The sequence below is a fragment of the Furipterus horrens genome, unplaced genomic scaffold (assembly GCF_987537825.1).
Source record: "Furipterus horrens unplaced genomic scaffold, mFurHor1.1.pri manual_scaffold_7, whole genome shotgun sequence".
Classification (NCBI taxonomy): domain Eukaryota; kingdom Metazoa; phylum Chordata; class Mammalia; order Chiroptera; family Furipteridae; genus Furipterus; species Furipterus horrens.
The window spans coordinates 139830337-139857051 of NW_028327177.1; the positions used below are offsets into that span (position 1 = coordinate 139830337).

The 26715-nt window shown below is 40.0% G+C and overlaps 1 protein-coding gene and 1 non-coding gene across 3 annotated transcripts in view; both read left to right on the forward strand.

Moving 5' to 3' along the window:
- The window catches only part of ARIH2 (ariadne RBR E3 ubiquitin protein ligase 2), a 46276-nt gene that overhangs the window by 1965 nt on the left and 17596 nt on the right, over positions 1-26715 (forward strand). Inside the window, exons 2-3 of one of the 2 annotated variants that reach the window (XM_090284696.1) lie at positions 1170-1230; positions 2808-3151. In XM_090284696.1, coding sequence (XP_090140822.1) covers positions 2903-3151 — 249 coding nt within the window. In that variant the 5' untranslated portion in view covers positions 1170-1230; positions 2808-2902. Of the gene's footprint in view, positions 1-1169; positions 1231-2807; positions 3152-16470; positions 16517-26715 lie in introns of those variants that run through there. The other variant, XM_090284698.1, reaches the window with a different exon arrangement.
- LOC150005429 (small nucleolar RNA SNORA42/SNORA80 family) lies at positions 5730-5859 on the forward strand. The gene has a single exon (XR_016512529.1). It is a non-coding gene; the product is annotated as a small nucleolar RNA SNORA42/SNORA80 family (small nucleolar RNA).

Genomic DNA, 26715 nt, shown 5'->3' on the forward strand with positions numbered 1-26715 from the left:
ACTTTGATTTTCATTTACTTCATATTTGTCTGTGTTTGGAAGTTGTAAGCTCTGGTTCTCCAAGAAACCCTAAAGGATTAAGAAATAGACATAAAATGTCTAATTGAATAAGCAAGTAGTACTTGCTTAGTCATGGATAGTAGGATATATATCTCTCTGAAAGTCAGGTGGCCCTTGAGCATGTCAGGAGTGGTGCGGAATGGGTGTTAATATTGTCTGTAGGAGACATTTTTAATTTTAAAATAATTTTTTATGAGTAAAGTGAGATCTGAAATATTGGCACTATTCAGTAAGCGTTAGATTACCACAGTGGAGGTGACTTTATTATAAAAGTCCCGTTTTAAGTCAGTTACAATTATTTTGTCTACATTTAGGATTGAGGAGTAAGAGTAAGGTGGTTAGCTTTTAAACTGAGGGAGGGAATTGGGAAACAGTTCCTTACCGTATCCTAGGTTAAATTATTGTCAGCTGTTTACTTTGAATGCTTTTTTTTTTTTTTAAGAAGGCCATGTAACTTGTCAATATAATTATGACAAATGGATTTCTGTGGGACATATGAGAAAATACAGTTGACCCTTGAACAATACAGGGGTTAGGGACATTGACTCACTGCACAGTCTAAAATTTATGTGTAACATTTTTTTAAATTGATTTTTAAAGGAAGAGAGAAACATTGATTTGTTGTCTCACTTATTGATGCATTCATTGGTTGCTTCTTGTGTGTGCTCTGACCAGGGATTGAACCTGCAACCTTGGTGTATCCAGATGATGTTCTAAACAACTAAGCTACCTAGCCAGGGCTGTGTATAACTTTTACTCCCTAAATACGTACTAATAGCCTACTATTGACCAATAACACAAATGTCAGTTAACAGTTTGTGTGTTACATATATTACATGTTATACTATTACAATAAAGTAAGCCAGAGAAAATAAAATGTTAAGGAAATTATAAAGAAGAGAAAATATATTTAGAGTATTGAAAAAAATCCACATGTAAGTGGACCAGTGCATTTCAGACCCATGTTCAAGGGTCAGTTGTAATTTCATATTTATTCTGGTCCCTTGCTGCTTGTCCTTTTAAATGTCTTTGCTTTTTAAAAAATAAATTTGCAAAGGTAGGGTACCAGGTTAAAAATATATAAATAGAATTTCCTCTTTTCATTTTAGATGGAAATTATATGCAGAATATTTGGGTGACATCTTCCTGAAAGATCTTCAAGGATTACAGGTATTTTTAATTAAAAATTTAACTTTTCTTCTAAAGGAAAAATACCATAGTTAAATTTAGTTGTGAATTGGTGGTTCTACCATACAAAACAACTTGTTAAAAGTCAAATTGCAAATATTGTATTAAGATATTGTTATTGTGATTTTTAAAAATTGGGCGTTTATAGTTAACATGAAACTTAGATTCACTGATTTTTTTTAAAGATTTTATTTATTTATTTTTAGAGGGGAAAGGAGGGAGAAAAAGGGAGAGAAACATCAGTGTGGGAAAGATCCATCGATCGGCTGCCTCTCACACCCCCAACGGGGGAACTTGGCCCACAACCCAGGCATGTGCCCTGACTGGGAACCAAACCCGCAACGTTTGGGGTTTGCAGACTGGTGCTCGATCCACTGAGCCACACCAGCCAGGGCAGATTCACTGATATTTTAAAAAACAATTTTATCATTAAAATGTGGCTCTATAGTTCTTTAGACTGGTTACATATTCAGTATACATGCATTATTAATCTTCGGTTTATTTTTATTATTTTTTTTTTTTAGAGATTATCTACTTCAAATAGACTTTACATTTGTATTTAATCCAGATTTGGTTGTGTCAATTATTTACATACTATTCAACTTAAATGCTCTTGCATTTTAAGGTTATGTTTTTAGAAAAGTCACTCTTTAATACTGTTCTTGCAAATGATCACTTGAAATAGTATTTGTGCAGAGAAGTTAATGGGTATTTGCCAGTATCTTCTTTGAGATGAAATTAGTACTTGTAATTATTTTGCTTTCTCAATTACTGTTCTCTGGTCATTTATATGTAATGGAGTAACATATTGATCTTTGAGGATTTTTCAGTAGCTGTTTTCATTTGAACTTTTTACCCTAAATAGATTATGGTTTTTCCTATCCTTAATCCTGCTAAGACAGAAGAATATCTGTAGTTTTCTTTCATTATTAGGTCAGTTTCTTTGTCCCTAAGTACCCCCTTTAAAGGATCAGTAAAACCCTCTGAGACTGAGTCAGTTAACTTAGCTGACTAGAGGAAGATGTTGAAGAGCTATGTGGCTTTTTTCCTTTAGTAACTATGCAACTGTTTTCCAGATACCTGAGAGTGATGTCTGTGAAATAGTGATAATTTTTTCCTAGTATTATAGCGGGAACTGCGTCCCTATTTATGTACTGTCTTTGTCACCATTAAGTGGGACGTGATTAGCAAAGAGATTTTAAACTTTGATAGTTCAACTTTTACCTTGCTTCCCCTGTGGACAGCTGTGAGGATGTGCTTCTCTCTTAAAGACTCTGGCAGGAAGGATAAGTTCATGGGAATTTGATTCTGACATAGAGCAGACAGCCTTACTCTTTCATGCTAGGCTCTTCACGTGAAGTTACCATTGTCAGCCACTTCTGCCCCTCCAGGAGAGGGTTTCCCTATGATGAGGTGTGGTAACCTGCATGAGACAAGAGATGGGAATAGGCCATGTGGGGGTAGGGCCAGGGCTATACATTTTGATTCTTGAATGACTTCTGCTACAACTTCTCACAGTCACAGTAAGTAACATGTATTTTTTTCTTTTTCTTCCTTAGAAGACAAAAACACTAATGCGTTTGAGAAAGTGGTAAAGATTGGGGGGAGGGGGAAAACCCTGCTTTCCTGATTTGCAACTTGACTGGATGCTAAGATGTCTGTGGACATGAATAGCCAGGGGTCTGACAGCAATGAAGAGGACTATGACCCAAATTGTGAAGAGGAGGAAGAGGACGAAGACCCCGGGGACATAGAGGACTATTATGTGGGAGTAGCCAGCGATGTGGAGCAGCAGGGGGCTGACGCCTTTGACCCTGAGGAGTACCAGTTTACTTGCTTGACCTACAAGGAGTCCGAGGGTGCTCTCAACGAGCACATGACCAGCTTAGCCTCTGTCCTTAAGGTGAGCAGCGTTGTCAATGCCAAGTGTAATCCCCCCTTAATTAAATCTGAAATCATAATGTGAGCTGCTGCTAATGTTTCCTCCAGACTTGGCTGAATGGCCCTGTAGCTTGAAAACAAATTTGAGTATATGTTGCGTTAGTGGGACACATTTGATGCATTTACCTTGTTTTCTGATATATGCATATCTCAGACCCTCAGATTCCCAGACTGCTAAGAATTAGATTCAGGAAAGATGGACCAGAAGTATATAGAAGCAGAATTGCAAATTAAAACTTGTTTGAAAAAGTGAGTCTTATGAAACTTTATTAGTTAAGATATGATAAGCATCAGAATCACCATCGTCTACACAGCCATGTGCTAGTGACTGATAAATATCTTGAGAATAATCTAGTACTCGGTTTGCCCTAAATAATCAGTGCCTCTGGGCTAATGACCTCATTTGTTTCATATGCTGGCGACTAATCTAATGTTGGAAGAAATTATTTTTTTAAAGATTTCATTTATTTATTTTTAGAGAGAGGGGAAGGGAGGGAGAAAGAGAGGAAGAGAAACATCAGTGTGTGGTTGTCTCTTGCACACCCCCACTGGGGACCTGGCCCGCAACCCAGGCCTGTGTCCTGCCTGGGAATTGAACTGGGAAACCTTTGGTTCACAGGCCGGCACTCAGTCTACTGTACCACACCAGCCAGGGCAGAAATCTTATAGCAGTAACTATAAGAATAAAGTAAGTTTTCATAGCTTGTATTTCACTGATTTGAAGGGGGTGTTAATGTGGAAATTTTAAAGAATTAGTAAAGTTGGTTATTCCAGCATATCTTACTTTTAACACTTAAAAACCATCATACTTTTCAATGTCTTGCACCTCAGACCAGTAATTGTCCTCACTAGGAACATTTTGTAGTATGTAATATTGCACTAGTACATAGTATACTCACATAGAACACTATGTACTACACGTATTTTTAAAGTAATGTAGACAGTTTCCCAGCATGTTTTTTTCTCTAATGTTGGCCATTATGTGAAAATGGGGATATTTTTCTTTTACTGTTTTCATTGACCTGCCTTCACGAACTTATGTGGACTTTGTTGTCTGCTCAAATTGAAGGTCAAGGGTACATTGGCGTGATTTCAATCAAATAATCTTCTTGTTGGTATTTAAATGGAAATGACTAAGGTGTGCTGTGTATGATTTCTCTGACAGTTTACTAGTTTAGGTTTTTTTCCCCCAGGTGGTCAGCAAAGGCTAATTAATAGCTTAGATTTAGATGCTCAGGGCTTTTTTTTTAGCAACTAGCTAGAAGCCGAATGCTAGAGCTTTTCTGTGACTCCTAGAAGTGATTGCAGACTTTCTCTTTTGTGCTCAACAGAAAAAAATGGAGAATGGAGACGCATTAGAACCTGTGAGTTTGGGATTTCTGCACCTTAGCTCTAGCAAAGCTGCTGGGACCTCTGTTTCTAGAGGGCATTGCCCTAATAAAAAAAGGCATCAGGTTTCTTTCTTCCTCACCGTGCACACCTCTCCCTATCGGGTCAGCTAACTTCTTTTGCTTAATCATATTGCCAGGTTATACACAGTGTTGGTGTTTAAAATTAGAAAAGGAATTGTCAAGGGTGTGGCTATGTGCTGGACAGTATCAGTTGACCAAGTTCCTCGGAATGTTTCTGTCTGTGCGTAGGGATTCTCAGTCTGTCAGGCTTTCTGTGCAGACAGCTGAGGTGCCCAGGCACCTCTCTTTCCTTTTTTTTTTTTTTTTTTTTTTGGTAAAATGTATGTGACATAAAATTTATCATTTTACATCCTTATGCTGGCATCTGGCCGGCCCTCTGAAAGCCTTCTCTCCCTAGGAAGCCCTTCCTTGCCTTTTAGCCTTTCAGGGCTCCTTCAGAGTCTAGCTGGGTGCTTCCCCTGAGCGAGTGTCCTTAAGAACCCCTAGAAAGCAGTAGTTGTACCCTCCTTTAGCCTCAGTGCCCGGATGTTACAGCCCACATGTTACCTTTTCCACATATTGTTGCATGATTTCTTCAACTGCGTTGTTACTTATTGGAGGGCAGAAACTGCTTTATACATTATATCCCCTGTCATTCCTGTTACAGTCTTTCATCCATAGTAGGTATTGATTAATTTCTTGGATATTTGCGGGGTTTGTCAACTGTTAATGACAATAGCTGATACTATTGGTGTGAGCTAGCTTCCCTAGTCCTTGCTGTACATCCTTCTCTACTGACGTGAAAGGACATTATTCTGGCCCTCAAGGTCATGAAAAGAAGGAGCAAAAAGAACTTGGAACAGAGATGAAATAAAAAGGGATGGAAGAAAACTGAAATACAGGAAAGATTAATAGAAAATGGGCAAAATGGAAAATGATTGGTGGAAATTTAGATGCTATTAGAAGATAGATTTTTTCCCCTCACTGAGGAGCACCTTAAGATTGTTTTCATTCTGGGCCTGGGCAGCAAGGATCCTGGCTCTTTTGGTGGCTTGGCTGCACATAAAGGGCCTCAGTGGTGTTGTGAGTGGTTTGGGAATTTGACCAGGGAGGCCAGGCAGAAACGGCGTGATTGAGAATAAAGAAGATGCGTGGGTTGGGTTTGTGGCAGGCCTGTCCCCCTGGGTCTCGTAGCGCCCCTGCCAGAGCAGTCAGTGGCCCTGAACCGCCGCCTGGCCTCCGCCCACAGGCTGCAGGCGCTGAAGCAGGTCACACAGTGGAAAGTAATAAAATCAAGGAGTCATACACACTCTTCCTCTTTCAGACTGGCTAAACACAGTGTTTTTATTTTTATCATTAATATTTTTTGGGACAGAAGGAAATGATTAAGTGCTGAGTTGACAAAATGGTGTTCACAGGTGCTTTGGCTACAGTAGCTCCCTTGTTGGGTGTGTCACTGAGTGGGGACCAGTAGTCACCACCCGGATCAGTCCTGATTTCACCCACTGGTCATGGTTCTGTTTGTACAACTCTGTGACTTACTAAGTTATTTCATTCTTTCATATGATTTAGGTGCTATCTGGCTAGTATGAAATGTGATATTTATGTTGTTTAAAATTACAGTTTTGTAAAAAGCTGTCCATGAACAAAAGTTTTCTAAGTTTGAGGAGTGGCTTGAATTTTTCACTGGTTTTCATGTCTGTGTTGCTCGTTTTTGTTTGTGCTGGCAGTTGCCTGTGGATGAGCCGTAGTCCAGCATAAAGTTAAGCCTTTTTTGCCTTTTGGGATTTGATGCCTCTTACGTAGAAAAACTCACTGCGACACTGAGCTTTTGGTTTAGTGAGAGCCTCTGGGCTGAGAGGGTAAAACTACCTGTATGTGTTCTGGGATTAGTTCATGAGTAAGGTCATTAATTGAGAAAGGAAAATGCCCAGAAAATCAGATCAAGGACTAAGGATAGACAACAGAGAAAATGTTTATCTGTTATTGGGGGGAAACTGCTGTTGTTCAAATAATGGCAAAACAAGAAGCATTGTTACACGAATGAGCTGTCTTCCTGCAGAAGTGTAATAGTCCTGAGCAATGAGATGATTGCCAAGGAGGGGGGGCATCACCGACAAGTATTTTTAGCGATCATATATAAACCTTTAAAGAAAACGAAGTTTCCTTTTTTATATGGAACTTATACAAAGGTTATTTTATTATTGTTATAGATGAGAGAGGCCCTTTCTAGTAATAACAGGCTTTTTTATTTTTTAAAGATTTTATGTGTTTACTTTCAGATAGAAGAGAGGGAGAGAAGCATCAGTGTGTGGTTGCCTCTTGGACGCCCCCACTGGGGCCTGGCCCACAACCCAGACATGTGCCCTGCCTAGGTATCAAACCGACAGACCTTTGGTTCACAGGCCAGTAATCAATTCACTGAGCCACACCAGTCAGGGCTAACAGGCATTTTAAATACAATATGTGCAATAGTTAGCCAAGAAGAATTTTGTCCTTGGGGTAGGAAGGTTACCTTCTTGGATGGGGTAGGAGACTAAGATGTACAGGTAAAAGGAATAAAATATGGAGGATCATGAATACAGTCTGAAGTATCTTCACCGTTGGAAGGAAGGAACAGGTTTTTTAAACGGCGACACTGGACTGTGCTGCTCGCTTCTTAATCTTCGTGTTCCCCAGATAGCATCGGAGAAGTAAGCTGGTTGTTTTAAGTGCTTTTACTACTGTTTCTCTTGCTCTTGGAATTGCTGTATTAACTGCAATACAGCCGGGAAAATGTTCCCTAGAACACACTATTCTGCCCCCGTCTTGCTTGAATTTGTTTTAGAATCTGTTAATTCAGCAACATATGGCTGGAAAATGTCTTGCTATTTTTTGTGGATTGTTATTCCCCTTTGTGGATGAATCATAGTGAGTTTTCAGTTTCTGACTCCTAAGTGCAGAAGTCTTTAGTCCCAATTTCAAAACAACCTGGTTTCTGTGCATTTGTCACTTTTAATGACCAATTGATGTTCTTAACACAAAGTACCTTATATTTAGTCTTTCTCTAAGGGGCACCATTTTATTAAGTCAACTTTTTATATCCTGATGTAGCTGAGTTTTAAGGCTTTTATTTTTATTTATATATTTATTAATGAAATAATGGTTTGTTGTTTTTGCCACTACTCGGGGTAAAGTATCTGTAGACTGGGCGTAGTAACACTGTGTGCTGAGCAGCCGTCTGATTTCTATTTTTATGACCTGATGTCAGGTTTCTTTGCATGCCTGTATCTTAGGAGAATCTAGATTAAATTCCTGTGTTCCAAATAGTTGGTTGTTAGTGGGTGTGTTGACATATTTCACGATGCTTTAAGTTTGGAAGTCTGATGTGTTTTTTACTGGTGAGATGTAAGTTTATTTTTAAAACGGAGATGAGAAATGTCCAGAGTGACATTGAGAATTGCCTGAGTACAACTAGTGCTAGACTTGTCCCTGTCTCGCCAGTTTACAAAGGTTATTGTCATCACTGACTCTGCGTGCTCACTGTGTACTTGGCACCGCACACAACATGCTCACTGCCTTCCAGAAAAGAAGCTCTTCAGCACAGTCAGGGCCTCCTTTCATTCTAGACCTTCTGTTGTGCAGTCACACTTCCCTAGGAACCATGGAAACCGTGTGTGATCAAGGGGTCGCTCTAATCCCAAACTTGTGTCTTAATCCTGAATTTATTTTATATTTAAAAATTTTTGTTGCTGTTACTGCAATATTAAAGAAAGTGTCATTCATTATTCCATTAACCTAAAGTAAGTTTTCTTTCTTGTTTACTATCCTTCAGATATTGTCCGTATTCATACATAATATTACTGCGCTGCGGTTTATTCACTCATTCAACCAATATTGTTGGACCTCCTATGTCCCAGGCACTGGAAAAATAGCTGTGAACAAAATAGACAAATATCCCTACCCTGGTTGACATGACGTTCTAGTAATCAGTATCTACATGTATTTTCATGTATATTTCAAACATTTTTTCTTCATCGTCATAAATTTCTTTAAGTGGCTGTATAGTGTACCATTTTGTTCTTTAACTGCAATTTGCTCAAGCTTTCCTTGTTGGGCATTTAGGTGAATACTTACATGTTCTAGCTGTTGGGGAATGGTTATATTGCTGTGAGCATTTTCATGGAATGTGGCCTTTGTGTATGCTGGAACTTAGCTGGAGCCTTGGCTAGTAGATGACGGGGTTTCAGTCCCTTTTTTGCCATTTAATATAATGTGACCTTGGGCAACTTTCTCAGTATCTCTAAACTTTAGTTTTCTCATCTATAGAATAATAATATAATACTTCCTTTAGAACATTAAATGAAATAATGCATGTCAATTGCCTGGCCAAACGAGTGTTCAAATAAATGCTGGTCATGGTGGAGGCAGGACCAGAGCAGAACAGTGGGAATGTTGTTTTCACATGTTTGCTGGGGTTCCTTGCAACACTTTCTCAGGATTGTGCCCTTTGAGTCATGGGGTAGGAGCCACATGGAGGAAGGTTCTAGGTGACATATTGCTGACTGATGCCTCCTAGTGTGCATGTGGTAGTGGGGTCGTGTACTTTGGATTCTTTTGCCTTTATCCGGAGCCTCTGGTGCCCTTCTCCTGGGGCCTGCTAATAAGAAAAGTAAAAATTATGCAAACTGAATTTTGAATTGGGAACAGGAAAAGGATATATAGCATGTCTGTTGTTCCTACATTTCTGGTTCACTACCGTGTTTGGTGTTGTTCCTTGCGTTGACAGTACTGATTAATGAAATGTTTAGTTGATTTTGGGGTCCTTGTTATTGAGGCACACCACCACCCCCAGTTACTTTAAGTTTTTCTCTGTCTCTACCTCTCTCTCCCTGGTGCGTGCATGCTCTCTCTCTCTTTTTTTTTTACTTTGTCTTTGCCCCTGCTACCCCAGGAAAAAAAGGATTAGCTTTCTCTGCCCCAAAGAGGAAAGAGTTGTAGGAAAGATTTGAGAATGTCAGAGATTGCAAAAAAGCTTCTTACATTGTTCCTGTGGCTTCATTACTTAAAACTGACATGATTGTAAGAATTTGTAGCTTTTCTTTGAACTATCACACACCTTTATAAACACAAAATGGTTTTACTGTGATAACTACAAGTTATCAACCATAAATAAGAGAAAAATGCAGGCAGGATGAGTGAGAGGTTTGTTTGAAGGTTTTAACATGAGAACGAAGGTGTTCTTATCATGACTAAAGCGTGGTCCCTGTATCTGGAAAGTTTCTCTCTTTGACCAGCAGTTTCTTTTCTGGTCGGTACTTGCTCTCCCCTCTTTTATTTATCCCTTAGTGTAGGGTTTCACCCATCTCTTAAATGCTCTCATGATTCACTTTCCAGCATCTGTATTTAGCCCTGCCTCCTTTTGTAGGAAATAACTCCAGTGCCATTAAACTTAGCTTCCTGGATTCTCTATCTTCATTGTGATACCACCATTCACCAAGCTGGAAACTGAGGATTTACCCTTTACGCCCTTCTCCCATGAAGTCCTCCTTGATCCCCAGGCAGAGGGGGACACCCTTGTCTCTGTACCCCTGTGTGCCTGTTTCTTGGTATGTACGTGCACCGATTACAAAGTGGTAGTTTGTAAACCAGGGCTTGAACTCTTCGAGATAGAGGTCTACATTTTTTTCTTTGCATAATAGCACCTACCAAAATGCGTGGTTATGTTTTGTTCTCAATAAGTGTTGCTTATTTTTTATTTGATTGTATAAGCCCAGTCAATAAATGGAAAAGTTGAGAATTAACCCAGAACTCTATTTCTGGATGTTCCCATTTGTGAATAGAGGACATGCTTGTCAAAGGGTTCCAGGAAGCCAGCTGATTTCTAAGTAGAGACGGGATCTACCTAATGGATATGTGGTTCCCAGCTTGGGGTGCATGTCAGAATTAGCTTTGACAATTCTGATACAGGAACCTGAGCTTCATGCAGATGTAATGAAACAGACTCTTCCGAGGCAAGGTGAGATGTTTTACATTATGTTCAGTGGAAGACAAAAGCAATTATGTAGCGATTCGGGTTATCAAAGTGAGGAGGGAGGAGCACATCTTTCCTTTGGCTGCTGAAAGGATGTGTCCAACGTTCAGAGTGTACTGGTTTTGTAACCAGAGTGGGGATACCTGTTCCCCGACTACTATCAAGTCGGCTAGGTTTTCTGTAGTATTTGTGATGTCCAACTACTTCAATAGTTAAACGATTATCAGGATGAAAGTGGGTTCTTAGGTCCATGTTGATAATGACTCGCTGTAGAAATGAGTCATAGTATCTGCAATCATAAATACAATGTGAATGTTTTAAAAGTTGTGAATTTAATGACACTGTAGTAGAGCACAGTCAAATTTTTTTTGCTAACTTACGGACATTGACTTCTGCTTCAAAAGGTTGGCCGTCCTCATTTATCTTTGTCAGTCCATTTTTTTTTTTTTTTTAAGATTTTATTTATTTTTAGAGAGAGGGGAAGGGAGGGAGAAAGAGAGGTAGAGAAACATCAGTTGGTTGCCTTTCGTACCTGCTCCCAACCATGGACCAAACCCACAGCCCAGGTATGTACCTTGACTAGGGATTGAACCAGTGACCTTTTGGTTTGCAGGCAAATGCCCAACCATCTGAGCCACACCCGTTGGTCCTCCCCCCCTCCATTTGTTTTTATTTGTCTGGTATTCAAATGTCTGTAGCAGTTTTATTAATGTAAGAGCCAGAAACTAGAAACAACCCAAATGTTCACAAACAGATGAATGAACGAATAGTGGCCTGCCCATAGAACAACATACTTCCCAGCAGTATAAAGAGTGAACTGATCACCCCGGCTGGTGTGGCTCAGTGGATTGAGCACTGGCCTGCAAACTGAAAGGCTGCAGGTTTGATTCTCGGTCAGGGCACATGCCTGGGCTGCAGGCCAGGCCCCCAGGTGAGGGTGCGAGAGGCAACCGATAGATATATCTCCTGCACAGTGATGTTTCTCTCCCTTTCTCCCTCCCTCTTTCTAAAATTTAAAAAAAAAAAAAAAAAGTGAACTGCTCTGGGGAGTCTCCCCCCCCCAAAATTTATTAATTAATTTAAAAAAAAGTGAACTGCTCATATAAGCATCATTGATAAGTCTCAAAATAGTTATGCTGCATGAGGGAACTTGGGAGCAAAGAGTAAACATTTTATTGTTTCAAGTATAAAATTCTAGAAAATGCCAACTGATCTGTTGTAAACGAAAGGAAATTAGTGGTTACCTGGAGAGTTGGGGAAGGCTGGAAGAGAGAAATTATTAAAGCGCATGAGGTAAATATGAGGTGCTCCTCCATTTTGAATATTGTGAAAATGAAAGTAAAGGCATATACATACATGTTACAAAGTCAGAATAACAAAGAGGAGTTGTGGGCCATCATTGTTCATGGAAGCCAGTTAGGCTGGCAGATCTTTGAAGAGGCTGTGGGCTCTGCTCTGACGGACAGAGGCCGGAAGCGAGAAGTGTGCTGCAGGTGAGGGCGATGGATTAAATGTGCGCACGTAGACAGCCAGCCCAGCCTCCGCCTTGTCTGTGGGCAAAGTAATCGCCTTCTTTTTACAAAATAGAATAACCTGGGGAGAAGTAGGACTCCTAGAGCGTGTAAGATTTGGCTGACCTCCTCAGTGATTTTGGGGGCCCTTCAGTCTGATGGATCACCCTACAGAAAATGCTGCCAGTTCACAGGCTCTGTTCATGCACAGAGTTACGATTCGTTTCCTGACACGTACACAACCTCCCCAGCCTTTTTAAATTGTAATATTCACCTAAAATGAGCCATTTTAAAGTACACAGTTCAGTGACATTTAGTCCATTCACAGTGTTCTGCAGTCATCGTCACCGTCCAGTTCTAATATCCACAGAGGACGCCTGTGCCCATTAAGCATTTACTCCTCACTTTTCCCGGGCACTGGCGACCACTACTCTGTTTCTGTGGATTTACTTACTTTATATGTGTCATATAAATCATGCAGTGTGTGGCCTTTTGTGTCTGGTTGCTTTCACTTAGCATGGTGTTTTTGAGGTTTATCCAAGTTGTAGCATGTATCAGTATTTCATTCTTTTTTCTGGTAACCCTTAGTTTTTCTAATGCGAATGGCTAAACAAGAATCACCAGACAGTGAGGAAAACGTGCAAAATGAAATAGAAACAGAAAAATTAACCTTAGGGGAAACAGACCATTAGGTAAGTTTGCCCATTTTTAAAAGCACACTATTTAATATCTGTAAAACAGATGCCATCAGGAAAAAAAAACGATAAAATAAAAAGAGCTTGTGAAGATGAATTATAGATTTGCCAAGTTAAAAAAAGATTCTTTTGTAGATAGATAAGATAAAATCAAGAAAATCTTTCAATATAAAGCCAAAATACAGGCAAAAAAAGAAAAAAAGTGAAAAGAGAGACATGGAGGATCAATCTAGAGATCCAACATTACCTAGAATTTCTAGAAATGAGAACAAAAAATTGCAAGAAGGAAAATACTAAAAACTATAAGAAGAAGAAATTTTCCAGGAGTTAAAGAGAGGAGTAGTCTTCATATTGAAAGGATCTACCCATTGCCCAGAAGAATAAAGAAAGAACCACTGCTCGAATTTTCTCTGTGGTATTTCAGAGAAACAAGGATAGACAAAAACCCTAAAAGTTTCCATAAAGATATACTGATCTTCTAAAAGAAATGGCAGCCAGATGTCTCATCAGCAACAGAGACTGACAGAAGACAGTAGAGCAACAGTCCTCAAAGTCCTGAGGAAAAATGGTTTTGAACCCAGAATTCTGTCATTCCAAAATAAACTACTTTCAGACATCAAGGACTTTCTATGTTTACTTCCCTTGTAACTTTTCTGATGTATTTACTTGCAGATGAAAATCAAAAAGAGGAAAATAAATAATTCAAGAAATGGTTGAACTAATCAGTAGTCTGCTGAAAAGTCTCATGACGTCACCTGTACAACAGGTGTGCAAAGCAGGCCACATTTGGTCTGAATTTTGGTGGGATCCAAGAAAAACGTCCTCAGGAATAGCAACTTGCAGAGGGAAGAAGTGGAAGATGGTTGGGATATAGTGAAGAAACCATAGAACTCTTTACAAGTGATGAGGGATTTAGAATTCCCATACAAAGCAGAAAAACTACACAAAAAAATCATGAGCCAAATATAAAGCAGACACATGTGGCGCAAGTATGAATAAGTGGCAGCAACTGAGATAATGTATGGACATTTTCTTTTTTTAAAGGTTTTATTTATTTTTAGAGAGGGGAAGTGATGGAGAAAGAGGGAGAGAAGCAATGAAGTGTGGTTGCCTCTCGCACGCCCCCAACCGGGGACCTGGCCCACAGCCCAGGCCTGTGCCCTGACTGGGAATTGAACTGGCAGCCCTTTGGTCTGTAGACTGGCATTCAGTCCACTGAGCGATACCAGCCAGGGCTGGACATTCACTTCAGTGGCCCCAGGGTAGTAACACTGGAAACGCAAGGAAGAAAAATGCAATTCTGGTCCTGTAAACAAGGTCTTACAGTTACTAAGGTAATTGATAGAGGAACTGAAAATAATGATTTAAACATTAAAATGTTGGTCTTGGAAGGGGGAGGTAGGGAGTGGTACAAGTAAACTACATCTGATAGAGAATTATGGGCATGCTCAGTGTTGTTGGTAACAACCAGAGGAGCCTAGAAAAATGGCTGGTAGAGATTTCTTCTGTATAGGAAGGCTGGGAGGGCGGGGGTTGGGGGAAAGAATGGTGTGGCAGTGTTCTTTTTCATCAGAGAGCTTTTTATGAACCATTTGATTTTCTTTGTTCATTGGTAATTGGAATAGGTTAAGAATTTGTTGATTCTTCAATAAACAAGTGTTTCCTGAGTGTCTTCTATTGTTTTAACTTTTAGATAGATGCTAGAAATGATGGAGGGAGATGGTTTAATTTCTGCCATAAAATAACTTAAACATCTCTTTTGCCTTTAGGTTCTCCCCCCTCCTTTTTTTAGAATGGTGAAAGAGGAGGTATAAATAAGTAAAACTTTTTCTACTTCTATTTCATATTTTTCTTATATATGCAATAAAAGTACCACTCTGATTATCTTGCTCTGCTGAAAAACTTAAAAGTGGCTTCTCCTTCCTATTGCTCCCCTCCCCACTCATGTTTGATTTTGGCCGCCTCAAACCTGTCAGCATCTCTGTCCTTACGGCCACCCACACAAGACCTCTTGGCCCTCCATCCTTTTTTTAAATTTTTATTTTTAAACCTTTCTCATAAGAGCTGTATCTGGCCTCTTCCTGCATCTGCTGGGGGGTTGGAAGACCTTCGTGTCTGCCCGGGCTAGGAGGAGGGTGTGGATGCGTGGTGACGTCAGACGAGACTGCAAGAGACAGGTAGCCACGGGCATTGTTCCAAGTGGTTGAATATGGCAGAGGAGGAACTTGTTTTTAAAAATATACATTCTCAAGGAGCTTCCATTCTGATGGAGTTCCACCTAAACAGAAAGGTTATAAAAGAAGCAGTCTATGTTCTGAGCATAGCTAGGGACAGCAGTCAGTAGATGTGTCTTTGAAACATGCTGTTGGAGTCTGTGGCTTTGTCAGTAATATGTGCTGGCCTCCGGGGGGGGACTTGAATGGGACTGCCTAGGTAGTATTTGGTATTCCCTCTCCTTCGCCTCTCTTCATAGTAATGGTAGCTAGAATCGAGCATTGTTTGAAATCATTTTTTGGACCAGATGGGTTTGTGGCTGCAGGAACATGGTAGGAGACTTGACTTTTAGTCCTACTATGGGCAGTTCATTTGATAGCAACTCCTTAATTTGCAGAAATGATGGTCATCTTACCTATATGGCATCCCCCTGGAAAATTGTTAGAATTCTAGAAGCGGCTGTAACTAGCATTTTGTACTGAGAACTTCCCAGAGGACTTTCATTGAAATGCACCCTAAAAGATATGCTGGCTGGGATTTACTGCCCCGTAATTTAGAGGGTAGGGGATAGGCGAGGTACCGATGCAGGTGGGCCTGGCCATGAGTTGGTGTTGGAGTTGGGAAATGGGTACATGGGTTTCATTACACTTGAAATTTTTCATAATTAAAAAAATTAAAAGTACCCTCGTGGTCAAGGAATGCTTTATATTTTTGCTTTATTATGTTTTGCATAAAAAGAACACAGCGAAGTCTAGTTTTTTTTGGTATGAGTTTACTGATCAGAGATAAAATAGGACTGAATTAAGGGTAGACTGGAGAAAAATTTTCAAATTTGTATTTATTAATCATATTTTTTTAAGCACGAATAACAAGTGGGTGCCTCAGTTACATGTCAGCCCTTCCTCCATGGAGACCTTGAAAGAAAAAGGGAAAGGCAGCAAAGTTATGATTAGGTGCCAGAGAGCTGACCTTTTAGAGGCTGAGAGTATGGAGGTGCAAAGTATGGGAGAGGTGAAGGATTGCCACTAATTTAGACGTGAGGGATAAGGCTGGCCTAAGGCCGGAGGCCCCGGGACCCACTACCAACGCCATTGCTGCTGATTTTGCCGCATTCGAGGCTGGTGTTCACTTACTCCTTTGTCTCTGCTTTCACCTTGTTTCTTCCTCTTATCCCTTAGTACCTTCTTTCCTCGCCCTCGATCCCCTAAAGCCTGAATCCATCCATCTTGATTTTGATAGGCTAGTTTTTCTATATCACTTCCCTTTCTGCCCCAGGCCCAGAAGCTGGCCCGTAGTAATTCACTCCTTTCCTTCCTCTCTGCTGTGAAGTGAGTGTCTGCTAGTGTTAACAAATGTCAGTGGACCACAAAGTGTCTTAACACAGGCTGTGAGACTTGGAGACTCATTCGTGTAAGAATTCTAAATAAAAATTGAAACTACCACCTGTATTTTTTCAGGCCGTTGATGCTCACTGCCATCAGCTGCATCCTCCCTATGGCACTGGTAAGTGTGGGAAGGGCTGGCGACAGTTTTGGTGGGCTGCTGGATTTCTGTTTTCTGGGGGAGAGGTCTGTTTGAAGCTGTGCTGTTGCTAACTTGTTCCAGAGAGCTGGGCAGAGTGGACCAGCTGTAGGAGACTAAAAAGAGGAAGAAGGGACTGATCATGCTCATGGGTTTCCTTGGGGAACTGTTGTCAGAAGCAGAGGCTGTTCAGTATGGGCCTTGATCTTTACATACACTTAGCATGTTCTATGCATTATTTTGAATAATAGATATATACTGTCCAAGTGCTCTGGGATGTTAAGTAGCAACTATTAAATTTCCTGAAATTCTTAAAACCTATTTCTTCAAAGATGGATGTTGGTTGTGTAGTAGGCAGGGTCCAGTATGTCGTGTGTACTTACTTTTTCCTGCAGTAGCAGGATTTATCTTCCTCTGGTAATTCAAGTTCTTTGTGGTCAGGGGATCAATCAAGAAAAGTTTGTTCCAATGATTAATATAAAATTCTCATCAAAACTTGACTTTTGGCGGGGAGGTGTGGGAGGGTTTGGTGTAAATCAGAGAAGAAATTTGTGGCTCATTTACTAACAAACTTCTGGTGGACTTGGGGACCTGTGATTTGAAAAACTTTTACCACAGTGCTTTCTACTTAAGAACCTAATGGAGAAAAGACACAATAAAGTTGAAACATAGATTGGGGTACCAGGTCACAGAATTGCTGAAATATGAGCTGATAACCAAATTGCTTCTGTAGTTGCCTTACACAAGCTTCTGAAGTCCTTCAGTTGTCTCCTGCTAATGTGTGGCTCAGAGGCCAGACAAATTCAGAAGTTTTATCTTACCAAGGTGGTCTCCATTCCAAGCCAGCAGTTTGATGTTTATACTATTTCATTTCTCTAGTCTCTGAAATACTTAGATCACAGGAGGAAATGCCTCCGGAATAGCTAAAGAAATGCTGTGCACTTGTGTGCTTTTAACCATGTTGTCAGGAACTGCTTGCTAGTAACAGTGGCTAAGACATTCTTAAACACTTAGCATCATTGGCCCGTATCCTAGATTTTCCCTGGTCCCGACCCCCAACCCCCCAGCTCTGCTTAGGGAAACAGGGATAGAATTGTGTGGCACATTCACTACATTCTTTACTTAAGTTTTTAAAAATTGATTTGAGAGAGAGAAAAATATTGATTTGTTGTTTCACTTATTTATGCATTCATTGGTTGATTCTTGTATGTGCCCTGACTTGGGGTTGAATCCTCAACTGTGGCATATCAGGACGACACTCTAACCAACTGAAATACCCAGCCAGGGCCACTGTGTTCTTTACTTATTAAAAAATTTTTTTTTAGTTCTAGCTGATATTGCTCAGTGGATTGAGTGTCGGCCTACAAACCAAAGGGTCACCAGTTCGATTCCTAGTCAAAGCACATTCCTCGGTTGCAGGCCAGGTCCCCAGTTGGGGGTGCACGTGAAGCAACCGCACACTGATGTTTGTCTCGCTCCCTCCCTCGCTTCCCCTCTCTAAAAATAAATAAAATCTTTAAAAAATTTTAAATTAATTTTAGAGAGAGAAAGAAACATTGATTTGTTGTTCCACTTATTTATGCATTTATTGTTGATTCTTGTATGTGTCCTGACCAAAGATCAAACGTACAGTTGGGATGATGCTCTAACCAGCTTAGTTACCTGACCAGGACCACTACGTTCTTTATTTAAAACAACAAACAAACAAACAGGAGAACCTCCCTCCCCAGCATCCGTCTGCTCCTTTAGGTATCTGTGCACAGATGGTAACTACCGAACATGGGTTCAGGAGCCTGTGTCAGGGAAGTATCTGTTGTGTCTGTCCAAAACGCAGAGTACAGAGGATGACATAAAATATTTGCATGCAACTTTTGGTAAATACTATTGACCAGCAGCAAAGGCCTTTTTGACGTTCACCGTAGCTAAGTGCTGTTTTCTGAGATAAAGATTGGGAACTGTCCGAGGTATTGAGATTGTAAATGTAATGGCAAAACAAAGCCAGATTGGATTGGTAATGCAGAGCAGTGTCTAGGATAAATGACAACAGACGACCCGACAGTCCTTTCAAGCTGGAGGGAAAGATCCCCCAGAGGCTTCTGGCCCATTAAAGGTCAGGTTTGAGGGCACAGGGAGAGAAAGGGCACGGTAGATGGGCTGCAGTTGGCCCCTGCTCTGACACCGACTTTGGCTCTGACAGCCTTCACTGGACCATCCAGAGACTTGAGGGCATGCTTCAGTCTTTGATGAACTTTGTATCACACCCCGTCCTTCCTTTCCCATCTTTTCCAGCTCTCAGGAAAAGTGAGAGAGGAATTCTTGGGGGCTCACAGTTACACTGACCAAGGCTTCCAGAGAATGTGATTGCTCAGAGACAGGCCAGGGAGGTGAAGGCAGGCCTGCAAGCTCTACCTTGTGGAAGAGTGACGTTTAAGGAGCCGACAGGCCGAGAGCAGAGCCTCCAGGGGAGCACTGGGAAGGCTGTGCTGGGAGGTCAGGGGAGTCAGAGGGTGTTGTGAACTGATCGGCATTACAGACCTGTGTGGGAGTTTTGTCTTATATATTTTATTTTGTTTTATTTTTTAGACTTTATTTACCTGTTTTTAGAGAGGGGGAAGGAGAGGGAGAGAAACATCAACGTGTGGCTGCCTCTCGTGCACCCCCAACTGGGGACCTGACCCACAACCCAGGCCTGTGCCCTGACTGGGAATCATACCAGCGACACCTTGGTTCACAGGCCAGCACTCAACCCACTGAGCCACAGCAGCCAGGGCTATCTATTTTAAAATTTACATTGTATCACCAGTTAACCTTTGATCAAAACTGTGTTAAAACTCTTGAAGTGTAGTTTTTTATTTTGAGGAGTAAGTAAAAGGTTACAGTAGGGTCAACCCTTTCTTTACTATGATATTTATTGATGCAATTAAAAATGATTGCCATTGAATTAAAATTGGCAAACTTTCCCCCTCTTACTTACATTATGAAAAGTTTAAAGCATATAAAGAAGTTTATAAAATTATACAGTGGACATCCATATTCCTGTCATGTGGATTATATGATTGCTAAGCTTTTGCTACATTTGCTTTATCATATACTATCCATCAGTCCGTTTTATTTTTACAGTGATCCCTCACTTATCGCAGGTATTACGTTCTAGACCCCCCGCGATAGGTGAAAATTCGCCAAGTAGGAACCTTACATTTATTTTAGTATTTATGTATATTTTAAGGCTTTATAAACCCTTCCCACAGCTTATAAACCATTCCCAGTCCCTTATTAACCATTTCCACACTTTTATAAACACTACTTATGTTCTTAAACATATTCTACACTCTTAAACCTATATAACTTTAACAACATACGTATACAGTAACTCAAAATCCCGCGATATAGTGAAAAATCCGCGATAAATAATTAAATATATTTTTTAAAATCCTGTGATACAGTGAGGCCACAATAAGTGAACTGCGATATAGAGAGGGACTACTGTATATGTTTAGCATTTTGGGAACGTGCCAGATTGATCTCCAAAATTTTCACTCTGCTATTTTATATCCCTACCAGCATTAAAGAAGGGTATTTTTTTTTTTTTTTAATTTTCAGAGAGGGGGAAGGGAGGGAGACCGAGGGAGAGAAACATCTTTGTGCAATAGAAACATCGATCGGTTGCCTCTCACGCCCCCAACTGGGACCTGGCCCACAACCCAGGCATGTGCCCGGACTGGGAATCAGACCCTTCAGTTCACAGGTTGGCGCTCAGTCCACTGAGCCACATCAGACAGGGCAAAGAAGGGTTCTTTACATCCTTACTATCACTTGGCATTGTCAGTCTTTTGGATTATAATCATTCTAGTGAATGTGAAATGGTATCTTATGGTTTTAATTTGTATTTCCCTAATGACTAATGATGTTGAGGATCTTTTCTTTTGCTTATTTGCTGTGCGTACTTCTGTTTGGTGAAGTGTCCAAATCTGCCCACTTAAAAAAATGGGGTTTGTCTTATTAAGTTACATGAATTCTTTAAACAGTTTGAATTAAGTCCTTTATCAGACAAATAATTTGCACTTATTTTCTCCCAGTCTGTAGCTTTTTCTCTTCCATTTCTTAGTGTCTTTGAAGAGTAAAAGTTATTTTGATTAAGTCCAATTTATCAATTTTTTTAAAGAATTGTGCTTTTATTATTATATCTAAGAAATCTTTTCCTAAATTAAAGTCGCAAAGATTTTCTTCTACAAGTTTTATATTTCTCAGTTTTACATTTAAATCTGTGGACTTTTCTGGCTCAATTTTCTGTGGTATAAAGTGAGCATTTAGGTTCTGTGTTTTGACATTTGGTTTGTATAACGACGTTTGGTTATTCCAGCGCCATTTTTTGCAAAGACTGTCGTTCTCTCCATTGAATTACCCTGCCAACTTTGTTGCAAATTAACCGTAAATGTATGCGTTTACTTCTGGACTCTCTTCTTGCTTTTATTGACCTATATGTCTGTCCTTAGCCAGTACCCCACTGTCTTGATTACTGTAGCTTTATAGTAAGTCTTAAAGTCAAGATGGTGTAAGTCCTCCAACTTTGTTCTTCTCCTTCAAGATTACTTTGGATGCTCTGGGTTCTTTACAAAAAGCTCCAGCTAATTATATATTTCTTAAAGATTTTATTTTTAGAGAGAGGGGAAGGAAAGGAGAAAGAGAGAGAGAGAAACATTGATTGCACACCCCCAACCAGGGAGTGGCCTGCATGTGCCCTGACCAGGAATCGAACTGGTGACCTTCTGGTTCACAGGCAGGCACTCAGGCACTGAGTCACACCAGCCAGGGCACCTGCACCTGAACTGATTTTGAGTTCTATGTTCAGTCTGTTAGCTGTTATCCAGTATGGTAGATACGACCACATGTAGCCATTGGGCATTTGAAATGTGGCCTTTTAAAACTGGTATGTGTTGGACATTGAAGACTTAGGTTAAAAGATGATGAAACATAATTCATTTTTTGTGGGTTACATGTTAAAATAATATTTCAGATGGATAAAAAAATATATTAAAATACATTTTACTTTTTTAAAATTTTAGTTTTCATTTGTTTGCTGCTGTATAGAAACACATTTTATTTTTGTCTTCTGACCTTATATTTTGTTACCTTACTAAATTTATTTATTAGTTCTAGAAGTCATTTTATAGATTTTTTTTCTTTTTTAGGATTTTCTGAATTAATTATTTTATGTAGGCAGAGAGAGAGATTTGCTCCTTCATTCCCAATCTTTGATTCTATCTTCTATGTCTTTTCTTTTTTTTCTTGCTTTATTGCCCAGGCTAGAGCCTCCAATACATTAGTCCCTCTCTATATCGCAGTTCACTTATTGTGGCCTCACTGTATCGTGGGATTTTTTAAAATATCATATTTAATTATTTATCGTGGATTTTTCGCTATATCGCGGGATTTTGAGTTACTGTATATGTATGTTTTTAAAGTTACATAGGTTTAAGAGCGTAGAATATGTTTAAGAACATAAGTAGTGTTTATAAAAGTGTGGGAAAGGTTAATAAGGGACTGGGAATGGTTTATAAGTGTGTGGGAAGGGTTTATAAAGCCTTAAAATATATATAAATACTAAAATAAATGTAAGGTTTCTACTTAGCAGGTTTTCACTTACCGCGGGGGGTCGGGGGCGGGTCTAGAATGTAATACCTGCGATAAGTGAGGGAATACTGTGTAATGTTAATGAGATGGTCAGTGGTTATCCGTGCCATTTTTCTTATCTTAGCATCCACTATTTCATCATTGAGGGTAATAGTTTTCATGGATGACCTATATTAGATTCAGACAGTTCACTTTTCTTTCTAATTTGGTAAGAATTAGAATTTGAATTTTGTCCATGGGTTTTCTGCATCTACTGAATGATGATTTGTTTTTCTCCCCTTTATTTTGTTAATTTGGTGAATTACATTAAAAATTTTCAAATGGTAAATCAGCCTTCTGTTCCTGGGATAAACCTCACTTGATAATGATACATTGTACTTTTTCTGTATGGCTGGATTTAATTTACTAAAATATTTCGATTAATTTTTGTGTCTGTGTTTATAGGAGATATTGGTTTGTAATTTTTGTTTTGTTTTATTTTTTTGTTATTGTCATATTTTTGTATCAGGGTTATGTTAAGTTATAAAATTACTTTGTAAGTAGTATTTCTTCCTGCTGTAGTTTTCAAAAGTGTTTATGTAAGATATTGTTGATCTTACACAAGTAAAATTCACCAGTAAAAACATCTGGGCCTGGAATTTCGTGAGAAATTTTTTTATCACCTGTTCAATGTCTTTAATAGATGCAGAGCTGTTCAGTTTTTCTTTTTAATTCTGTGTCTGTTTTGTAAAGTAATCTTCAGGGAACTTGTCAGTGTCATCTAGATATCAGTTTTATTTTATTATTCATAATATTACCTTATTTTCCTTTTAATGATCTATAAGGTTTGTAGGGGTAGTCCCTCTTTCACCTCTATTTTGGTAACTTGTATTCTCTTTTCTAGCTTAAGAACTTGTTGAGCTTTTTAAAGCATCAACTTTCAGACTGTTAATTTTCACTATTAATTGGCTTGGATTTTAGTTATGTTTTTATCCTTATTTTCTTTTCCCTCGCTTTGAGGTTAGTCATCTTTTTCTAGCTTAAGGTCAACCTTTATGTAATTGGGTTTTGGACCTTTCTTTTCTAGTGTAAACATTTATGGTAGAAAATTTAGCTGCATCTCACAAATTTTATCATGTGATGTTTTTGGTATCATTGAGTTGAAAACATTTTCTAATTTTTCTTGTGATTTCTTCTTTGATACACAGGTTTTATAGAAGTATGTTCTTCAGTTTCCAAACACTCGCTACAAAGAAGGGCGTTCTTGGCAGAGAACAGTTAAGGAAGTGCATGGGGTGCAGGAATCACTGGGTGTATCATTGGACTCTGGGAAAGGGAATTCAGTGGAGTGTCCTGTTGACTCTCCTACTGAGGGCTTAAGGTTTGTCTTGTTATTACTAGAGAGCAGTGATGGGTTTTAACCAAGGTGGGAGCTGATCCTGGCAAGATGTAGGAGCTCTGTAAGAGTTGTCTGTTATTGGACCATTACGTTGGGGCTTCAGGAAGCTCAGCCTGAGGATTCTGGCATGGGGAGGGGTTCAGATAATGAAGAGGTGAGTAAATACAAGGTGCCTTTCTGTTGTCCAGGTGATAAATGAGGCTTTTCTGATGGGAGCGCTTAGGAGGGGCAGGATTGAGACTGGGCAGCACAGTGGTGGTACTGGGAGAGGGTGACGTGGTGAGGAAGAGTGAGACACGGAGGAAGGGGCCGAGGGCTCTGGTTTGGAAGGTTGTGGGAGTGTGGTTGCCCAGTGCCAAGATGGGAGCACCGAGGGGAAAGTGCCCTTTGAGTGCAGGCACACCTCGGAGACGTTGCAGGTTTGGTTCCAGAAAACTAAATAAAGTGAGTATCGCAATACAGCGAGTCACAAATTCTTTTATTTCCCAGTGCATAGAAAAGTTGTTACACCATACTGTAGTCTGTTAAGTGTGCAATAGCTTATGTCTTTTAAAACGTGTATTTTATTGCTAAAAAATGCTAACCATTACGTATCTAAAAAATAGTGCCAGTAGATTGCTTGATGTATGGTTGCCACAAACCTTCAGAATGAAATTTTTAAAAAAGTAGTATCTGCAAAGTACAATAAAACGAGGTATGCCTGTACCCGAACAGTTCCTGCAAGAGACCCATCACAGAGACTAAGAGAGCTGTTAAGGCAGAGGGAATGTAAGTGTCAGATTCTTCCAACAAGATAATGGATGAGAAATGTTTGTTGGATTTGGTAATAGGGCGTTTATATTGCCTGGTGTACACGTACAAAGAATACCGTAGCGTATCCACTGTCTGCAGGTCCAACTAGATTGAAATGCAGCAGTTGACTCAACATTTTATCAAATTATGAACCAAACTGAATTTTTTTTAAAATGTCTCTTTTGGTGGAAAATGAAAGGGAATTTATTTTAAAGTTCTACAGATTCAGAATAATGGCGGGTTTCTACCGTTATGTCCCACTCCCTTTCAGACACCCAGAACCACTTAGTACTGCCTCCCCGTGCCAAACCAGGCCAGTTTCCGAATACGCCAGTCAGGGGTACTGCTTTTAGAACAGCAGAAGTCAGGGCTCAGTATTCCTGGTCAAAGGTCAACATTTCAGGCATCTCCGCTAATCTGTGCTTGGTTAGGCAGGTCTCCACAGTTCCAGCCTCATCCACTGTGCCGCCTGGTTCTCCTGAATGAATTTTTTATTTCTGCTTTTGCAGATGCACTAAGCTTTCTAAAGCATATATAAATTATCATCCATGATTCTTGAGAATAGCTTTAAGATGTAGTTTAACGTGATTTTTTTCTTTTTTTTTTGTGAGGGGGGATGGCAAAACAGCTTGTCTTTGTTTTAAATTTATTGTAACTGTCAGTGAGTCATGTTTTGTGAAAGTCTAAAGTGACAGATTTCACCAACTTAGGGTTCGTAGTGTAAACAGGGATGAGATTCACAGGCATGCGAGAAGTAATGACCCACTTCCATTTGGCCCTTGAGATGGAGAGAATGGTGACTATGATTCTGTCTCTGAGTAAAGGCTCAGATTAATTTGTGAGTAAAGGACTTTGGGACTACAGATTTTTATATCAGAAATTTCTAGTTCTTGGTTTCTAGTCTTTTCTTCAATTAGTGTTTTCCTCAAGTAGGAAGAGGACTCAGATAAGACTTGTAACCTTATTACATGTTGATGTAACAGAACTGCAGCTTTATCTTGAATATGTCACGGCCATGTTGTGTTCATTCCTAAGTCATTCGTCTTTTCTGGCTTTGAGTGGTTCATTACCACTCTGGATCCATTTTCCTTTTGGAAAAGGTTTAATTTTTTTCATTATAGCTCCTTCTTGATAATACAGTTGACCCCTTGAATATGGAGGTTAGGGGTACCAACCTCTGCACAGTCAAAAATCAGTATACCTACATTGGTTTTAACTGCGCAGGTCAGTTGAAAACCCTGTGTATAAGCAGACCTATGCAGTTGAAATCTGTGTGGTTCAAGGGACACTATACATAACCCTAACTACCAACAGGGTGTTTTGTGATCAGATCAGCAAGAGTTCATCTTGATTTGGCTGAAAGATTCTTTTTTCCACAACTGAACACATAACAGAAGAGTGGAAGACTCACCAGTTGTGAAATGCTGACTAACAGATCCACAAGGGATTGCTGAGCTCTTTGAGCATTATAATAATGGTGTGCATACTCGGGTACTTATTTCCTGAGAGCCCAGCTGTTTGCACTCTGAGAAAGACAGATTATTTTAATGTTTAAACATCATTCACAGTGTTTGTCCTGGCCCACCTGCTGAAGGTGACTTAAGTATTGCCCCTCCTTTCTGCCCCTGAATCCCTGAGGTCACTTCCTCTGCAACTGCTGTGGTGGTGGTGTGTGTGCGCAGTCAGTTCTCTTCTGGCCCAAGTCAGGGAGGGGCGGCATCCCTGCTGAGACTGCCTTTCGGTGTGAATTATCCTAGGTGCTCTTCCTCTACTCCTGCGCTGCTTTTGCTCAGAGAGCCTTCTGGACCCTGATTCCTTACAGATCTTCTCTGGTCCTTACTATAGTCACACCACAGAGTTCCTTTAGGTTTCTGTGATCTGCGGCGGATGTTGTAATGGGCAGTTCTCACAGCCCCCCCTGGGGTGTGCGGACCACAGGAGTGCCTCCTACAGAAGGCGGGTGGGAAGTGCACACAGCTGACACGTGTGCGCTTACTGTCCTGTTTGTATTGGTGTGTTCTTCGGCTGTTGGCACTAAAAGAATAGCTTCACATCATGCCATTGTCAGTTTTATAAAATGCTGGTGCATCCTCTTCACATTTTCTGTTCTCACCAAAACTCAACTGCACTAGGATATTCTGAGTTGGTCATTAATGGACTTAGAGTCATCAGTAAAATTTTCAGTTTCAGCCAAGGGCCGTGCTGTTTCCCATAGGTGAGCTGCCCTTGGAGGCTTTGTTGCTGCTGTTAGAGCTTTGGAGTCTAGTGCTCAGACCAGGCTATAGTGGGTTAAAATTCTGTTTTTTCAGGAAGGTTGGGAAATTCCATTTTGAAAATACGTGATGTCATTTAATCATCAGCATGCATTGAATGGCCACCC